This window comes from Zea mays, chromosome 1 (genome assembly GCF_902167145.1).
Source record: "Zea mays cultivar B73 chromosome 1, Zm-B73-REFERENCE-NAM-5.0, whole genome shotgun sequence".
In the NCBI taxonomy this organism is placed as follows: Eukaryota; Viridiplantae; Streptophyta; class Magnoliopsida; order Poales; family Poaceae; genus Zea; species Zea mays.
In genome coordinates, this window is record NC_050096.1 from 200,658,215 (window position 1) to 200,665,587 (window position 7,373).

At 49.9% G+C, this 7,373-nt stretch overlaps 1 protein-coding gene across 2 annotated transcripts; it reads left to right on the forward strand.

Annotated features, from left to right (window-relative positions):
- The first annotated feature begins 4,730 nt into the window (after window positions 1-4,730).
- Window positions 4,731-6,808, forward strand: LOC103643054 (peptidyl-prolyl cis-trans isomerase FKBP16-3, chloroplastic). Of its 2 annotated transcripts, none has more exons than XM_020546644.3 (7): window positions 4,731-4,939; window positions 5,048-5,331; window positions 5,687-5,770; window positions 5,880-5,929; window positions 6,139-6,187; window positions 6,342-6,416; window positions 6,561-6,808. In XM_020546644.3, the coding sequence occupies exons 1-7, from the start codon at window positions 4,891-4,893 to the stop codon at window positions 6,672-6,674; spliced, it is 705 nt and encodes a 234-aa protein (XP_020402233.1). In that variant the 5' UTR covers window positions 4,731-4,890; the 3' UTR covers window positions 6,675-6,808. The 2 variants fall into 2 exon arrangements, with proteins under 2 accessions (XP_020402233.1, XP_020402234.1); XM_020546645.3 differs by having other exon boundaries at window positions 4,738-4,939; window positions 6,342-6,420.
- The last annotated feature ends 565 nt before the right edge of the window (window positions 6,809-7,373 follow it).

The window sequence follows — 7,373 nt, forward strand, 5'->3', positions numbered from 1 at the left end:
GAATAGGGCGAAACTGAAATTTACAAATATAAACACAACTACAAGCCGGGTTAGCGTTAGAAATAAAAACGAGTCCGCGAGAGAGAGGGTGCAAAACAAATCGCAAGCAAAATGAAGAGTGTGACACGCGGATTTGTTTTACCGAGGTTCGGTTCTCGCAAACCTACTCCCCGTTGAGGAGGCCACAAAGGCCGAGTCTCTTTCAACCCTTCCCTCTCTCAAACGGTCTCTCGGACCGAGTGAGCTTCTCTTCTCAAATTACTTGGGAATCAAACTTCCCGCAAGGACCACCACACAATTGGTGTCTCTTGCCTCAATTACAAGTGAGTGGTTGATCACAAGAAAGAATGCGAAAGAAAAGAAGCGATCCAAGCGCAAGAGCTCAAATGAACACTACAAATCACTCTCTCTAGTCACTAAGGCTTTGTATGGAGTTGGGAGAGGATTTGATCTCTTTTGGTGTGCTTTGCAATGAATGCTAGCTCTTGTATAGTGGTTGGAAGCTGAAAAACTTGGATGCAATGAATGGTGGGGTGGTTGGGGTATTTATAGCCCCACCCACCAAACATGACCGTTGGTGGAGGCTGTCTGTCGTATGGTGCACCGGACAGTCCGGTGTACACCGGACATGTCCGGTGCGCCAGCCACGTCACCAAAGCCGTTGCAGTTCGACCGTTGGAGTTCTGACTTCTGGGCCCGCCTGGATGTCCGGTGCACACCGGACACGTACTGTAGAGTGTCCGGTGCGCCAGCATGGGCGTGCCTGACTTCTGCGCGCTTCTGGCGCGCATTGAATGTGCCTGCAGGTGACCGTTGGCGCGAAGTAGTCGTTGCTCCGTAGATGCACCGGACAGTCCGGTGTACACCGGACATGTCCGATGAATTATAGCGGAGCAGCCGTTATGATTTCCCGAGGCTGCCAAGTTCCAGAGCCGCGTCTTCTTGGAGCACCGGACACTGTCCGGTGTACACCGGACAGTCCGGTGAATTATAGCGCGCCGGCTTCTGGAAAATCCCGAGGCTGAGGAGTTCTGCGCGAAGTCCCCTGGTGCACCGGACAGGTACTGTAGAATGTCCGGTGGTGCACCGGACATGTCCGATGCGCCAGTCCAGGGCACACTTCGGTATGCTTTTAGCTCTCCATTTTGAACCCAACGTTGGTCTTTTTAATTGGCTTGTTGTGAACCTTTGGCACCTGTATAACTTATACACTAGAGCAAACTAGTTAGTCCAATTATTTGTGTTGGGCAATTCAACCACCAAAATTATTTAGGAACTAGGTGTAAGCCTAATTCCCTTTCAATATGGCCAAAAGCGGACCGGCAGTAATTGCAGCAACAGACGTGCGGAAGCGGCGGTCCAATCACCTACAGGCTCGCATCCTCTCCTAAAGCGACAGGGGAGCCCTCTCCCACAGAGTAAAGACGACGCACCCGTGTTCCGTTCCTCGAACGGCTCGCGCACGCGCAACATACGCCCCACGAATCGCCCGTCCCATCGCATTAACTCCTTGGCAGGGCAAGCGACACCTCCGGCAGGCGAAGCGGGCACCGTTTCACCTCTGTCATGATGGCTGCGTCAAAAAAGGTGTGCCACATTATTTAAATTCATATCCTTTTCCTTTTCCTCTCTCTCTCTCTTGCCACAGGGACCGGGAAAGGGGATATTTCGAAAAGGATCCTTCCTAGCGAAGGAAACGGGCCCCGAGCCCTCCTACTGATCAGGGGTTCGAAGGTTGCGCCCTCCGGGGTTCGGTAACCGCCCCAGAGCACTCGGGCTCCGAGCCCTTTACTGATTAGGGGTTCGAAGGCTGGCCCCTCGGAAGGGTTCGACAGCCACCCCAGAGCATGCAGAGTCAGGGATGACCCTGGGTATGTCTGTTACATGGCCAAGGCTCGGGCTACGCTCTCGAGGTACCCTAGGACATTTCCGAGACCAGCAGGAACGATTTTGTAACGGAATCCCACCGGAGGGAGGCATCGAGCCCTCAGACCCTATCGAATGGGTCCGGGTCCGGCAAATCACCTGCAGGTACTTTTGGAGCGCGCCTCTGGGCCACTAGCCGACCCTTATCGAACGGGGCTCGGGCGTCCACTCGGATCACCCGCTAGCAACTCACAGGAAACACCATGTTCGGTGCCCTCCGAGGGTAACATGGCGCTTTCCCCCCCTTCCTCCTTGCGGAAAGGCGACGAAGGGGCGTACAATAAAAGTTGAGACGGTCCTTGATCGTCCTCTCGCTCCGTGCAGAGGCTCGGGGGCTGCTCTCGCACCAGGCTACGGCCGAACCGTTGACCACGTCAACAAACCAGCGTGAAAACTCGGAGCCTGACCGTGCACCCGGGCTACGGCCAGGTCGCATGAGGGAACAACAAGGCCGACCGAGGCATCACAAAAAGAATTAAGACCTCAGAGGAGTCAAACCACTCCTCTGAGGCCTCGGGGGCTACACCCGATGGGTGCGCTCGCGCGCACCCATCGGAACCAAACACGACCGAGAAGGGCCGGTCCCCTTGCAAAAATCCGGCAGAACCTCCAAGCGAGTGCCCGCACTCCCTTTGAGGCTCGAGGGCTACTGTCGGGTACCGTAATTAGGGGTACCCCCAATACTCTTAAACGCGGCTGAAAGACATCTTCAGAACAAACCATAAACAGCTGATGAAACGCGGTTCAAGTCAGGGCCTCATCTACCAAGGGACGCAACCTCATCCGAGCCCAGCCTCGGCCTCGGGCGGGAACAATAGTCCTGGGCGGATTCACGCCTCGCCCGAGGGCCTCCTCAGGCAGTGAGCGCACCCTCGGCTCGCCTGAAGCCCAGCTTGGGCGAACTTTGTCGTGCAGCGACCTCGGCCGGATCGCCCTACCAACCGACCGTATCGCATGCGCATTTAATGCGAAGATCGCCTGACACCTTATCCTAACACGCGTGCCTCAGTCGACAAGGTCGAAGTGACCGCAATCACTGCGCCCTTTCACTGACCGATCTGACAGGAAAACAACGCTATTCACCCCGTTCCGACTGCTGTGCCAACCACCAGGGCAAGACTAGCAATAGTAAGTCGCGACCTCTCCCGAGTTCAGCCTCGGGCGCAACAGGGAGCTCCGCCTCGCCCGACCTCAGGCCTCGGCCTCAGCCTCGGCCTCGGGAGAAGTCACAACCTCGCCCGACCTCAGTCTCGGCCTTAGGAGAAGGTCTCCGCCTCGCCCGACCTGGGCCTCGAACCGACTACGCTACAGGGGATACATCATTACCCTACTCCTAGCTAGCTGCCTCAGGCTACGAAGGAACAAGACCGATGTCCCATCTAAGGTTACTCCGGTAACAGGTAATGATGGTTCCCCTCGTGCGCCCATGACGTCGGTTGCTCTCAAACCCCCTACGGAAGCAAGCAAACGTCAGCAGGATCCATGCCGCACCGCCAGCTATGCTTCTACAGGGCTCAAGGCACTTCTCCGACAGCCACGTTAGCGCACGTACAGGGCTGAAGGCGCTTCTCCGCCAGCCATGATAGCACATAGCTACACCCCATTGTACAGCTGAGCATCTCCTTGTATCTATAAAAGGGGATGTCCAGGGCCTTCCTAAGGGGGGTCACGTTAACACACGTTCACATGGACACAGGTGGACGTTGACACAAAGACGTTGACACAGTGGGAAGCAGGACAGACGAGATAGGCAGAGACGGACGCGCGCAGAGACTCTCTCTCCTTCTCGCTCTCGCCCTCGCTCTCTCGCGATGCTTGTAACCCCTACTACGAGCACCCCGGTGCGAGATAACATAAGCCTCATTTCCCTCTTGTGTTTCATCTTGCATCAACCCATCTGGGCAGGGGCACGCAGCAACAAATTCACTGGTCGTTTGACGGACCTCGCGGGTCCGAAACGTCGACACGTCTCTTCGCGGAGAGACGACTCTATGATTTTTTTTTGCAAATACCCCTTTAAACACTTCAAGAACCTCTACATTAAACACCACTGTACATGCACTAACTCCTCAAAACCTCTTGGGAAAATACGAGGAGAAATAATGTCTTTGACATCCTTCTAAAAATTCCTTTGAGAAAAATAAAAGATATGAAATAATATGCCTCAAATATCCCCTTTATGTGGAAAATAGGAGTCAGTGTATGATGTTTCCAATAGAAAAAAAATCCCAAATACTCTTGAGTTGGCATATCCCAACCCCATAAACAAACATTCCATTCCCAATTATTTTTTGTCAAAATTCGTTTTGAATTTCTTTATGTATAGGTTGGGTTATAATATTATATTTTTGTGAGCCAATGACGGGCATTATATTATGCTAATAAATACATTATGATTTTTTTATCATTATATTCATACAATTTATCACTAGACGTCTTAAAATCATAAAGAAATGTCTTAAAACCATAAAGAAAGTTATGGTGCATTTTTAACATAAATTATTTTATCTACTACCACCTTTTTTTGAAATCAAAATTAACTTATTTGCAGAAAAAAAAATCTTGTTAATGAAGCAGATTGAACCAATTGGAATAGATGGAAGAGTAAGTCGATTTAGGGTGTTTTTTTTAAACATACAGGCCAAACTTGGGTAAGTAATTTACACATTTCCCCCCTTTTTAATATAGTACTAGTATAGTTGTATAGGCAGGTGATTTTCAAATACAGGTTTCAAGAGTTATGGGACGTAAAGTAGAAATCCAGCTTCAGAGGTCGGTATCAGACAGAGACAAGCGTGTTGCCATCGGCACGGGCGTGGACGTAAACCAACGCCAGATTCTGGTCGCCACGCTTGGCAGTTGGCAAGCAGCGAGTGGGGGGAGACAGCCAACTCTCTATCCTCTTCCCCCCTCGTCCATCCCCATCCCACCGCCTTGCTCTCCCCTCTCCACTTCCAGCTGTCCATGGCTGCAGCAGCGTGCTCCTCTGCCTCGCCGCTCCTCCTCCCCTCAGGTATCCTCGCTCACCCCCAACTTACTGCTCACTTCTCTCCTTGCCATCTATCTAACTAAGGCCACTCGTCCGCGCCTGATGAATGCATGTGCTGCTGCCTGTCCACAGGGCCGAGACATGCGTCGGCCTCCAGGGCGTGGTTTCTCGGCGGCAGGAGCAGGGCGCTGAGATCAGAGGCGCCGTGCTGCTGCAAGGCCGCCGCCGCCCGTGGAAGCGCTCCGCAATGCGGGACGGTCGGTGGTGGCAGCAGCAGCACCCGGAGGGGGCTGCTAGGCGTGGCCCTGGGAGCCTCTGCCTTGGGGCTGGCCGCGTTTGACGCCGTCGCCGCCGGGTTGCCGCCGGAGGAGAAGCCCAAGCTCTGCGACGCCGCCTGCGAAGGCGAGCTCGAAAATGTTGGTTGAGCCTCCGTGCGTATATTATCCTTTGTTTATGCTTGTTGGTGTTTTTCCGTTGACGGGTGAAAAGGATTAAAGGAGTAGTGATGGCAACAATTGATAGGGGCTGGTTTCAGAAAATTGGGCACCTGCCTGCCTGGACCAGTCAGTAAATATTTCCTTCAATTCTGCAAATTTTGAGGTCTCAACGTATTCAGCAACATACAATTTCTAGAGCAATGCGTAGCTGGAATTTGACTATTTGAGACACGATCACCTCCCCATACATCAGTATGGAGAGACATGCCTTGTTCCAAAATGACATATAGTGAGTTAAATGCTAAATCTGAGTGACATAATGATATCCATCCAGGTGCCTATGGTAACTACAGAATCCGGACTGCAGTACAAGGATATCAAAGTGGGCGAAGGGCCTAGCCCACCCGTTGGTTTCCAGGTTGCTGATCAAGTGATCGTGATGTTCTCAAATATGCCTTTTTATTTTCTAAAATTTGCTCTTTTTACTAGCCACATCCTCTTACATGATTCCACTCTTTCCCATGTAGGTTGCAGCAAATTATGTTGCTATGGTGCCAACTGGGCAGATATTCGACAGGTGGGATTCGGATAGCTGATGCCTGACGTCCAGCTAGAGATCTGGGATTTTATCTCTACTTCGTTTGCAAAACACAACTCAACTAATTATTGTCTTCACAATCAGCTTGCAGACTTAGAATCTGTTCCTGTAGAATTTTGTTGTTTATTAGGCCTTGGGGGATGGAAGCCATTCTAGTTCTTACTGTTCTTCGCTGCTCTGTGATGCAGTTCGCTGGAGAAAGGTCAGCCCTACATATTCCGTGTTGGATCAGGGCAGGTACGAGATCTCTGCATGTTCGGCTGGTGTCCATGTTCCAAAATGTATCACAGATTGGAGTTAGTGATTCAAGGATAAATTGATTTGAATACTGAACCCCACTGACGTTCTTATTGTTCTTTTCATTTTTTTCGTTTATATTTGGCAATATCAGGTGATCAAGGGGCTTGATGAGGGAATTTTGTCGATGAAGGTTGGAGGACTACGTCGGCTGTACATACCTGGGCCAGTGAGTACGATCAAACTGAACTAGTCAACTACTCCTATAATATATAGTTGAAAATGAAGGAAGACGAGATAGCAATCTGAAGAACTTGTTGTTCTGAGGATTTGAACGGGACAGTGATGATTTCCTTTTCTTGATTATGAACAGTTAGCGTTCCCTAAGGGTCTTACTTCTGCTCCTGGAAGGCCAAGAGTACCCCCAAGCAGCCCTGTCGTTTTCGACGTCAATTTACTGTACATACCAGGTCTCGATGATGAGTGAAGGCATTCTGTGGCAACAGTCATCTTTTTTTGTATACTTCATTCGAGAGCAACATACTGTACATCTAGAGCACAATTCTTTCAAGCTATAAAATCTATGCGAATATCTATGTTAACCACATCATAAACTCTCAAGAATTGGAGTGTTTTAGATCTAGAATTTTCCTGGCAAAATGATTAGAAAAATACTGATTGGTGAAATCGCGCATTCTATATCAACCAAGAAGTTACGTCCAAAAAAAATTATCAACCAAGTAGTGGGCTGGGTATCCAGAATTTGGACATTCAAAACGAATACAAAGGCAAATGGTTGTTCAAAAATTTATAGATGTTTGCCCAGAGATAATGAGAAAAAATACCTCAAAAAACAAAATAAGTCAAACACAAGAAACCAATAAACTCGTACTCTTTTACAGGTCTAGTGGATGTCAAGGAACAATCCCTAAATTTGAGGAATCACTACTTTAAAACATGGCAACGGATTAGATTTTGCCAATATAAGTACCCATTGAAATACACATATATGTATAACATTGTACACTTGAAACAGATAATAGGTGTCTCTTGAGCACCATATTTGCCACCTAGGAGACTGGACGGTCCGGCTTTGTAGCCGGACGGTTCGAGCCGCGGACGATTCATCCTTAGACACGGACGGTCCGCAAGTTGATTAGATCAGGCGTGATTAGGAACAGGTCTA

Bases quoted from the DNA above. Each gene is read 5' to 3' on its own strand.
- LOC103643054 (XM_020546644.3), top strand. From the start codon at position 4,891: ATGGCTGCAGCAGCGTGCTCCTCTGCCTCGCCGCTCCTCCTCCCCTCA. The intron at 5,771-5,879 runs GTTGCTGATCAA...TTTCCCATGTAG, and splicing joins GCCCACCCGTTGGTTTCCAG to GTTGCAGCAAATTATGTTGC. The intron at 6,417-6,560 runs GTGAGTACGATC...GATTATGAACAG, and splicing joins GGCTGTACATACCTGGGCCA to TTAGCGTTCCCTAAGGGTCT.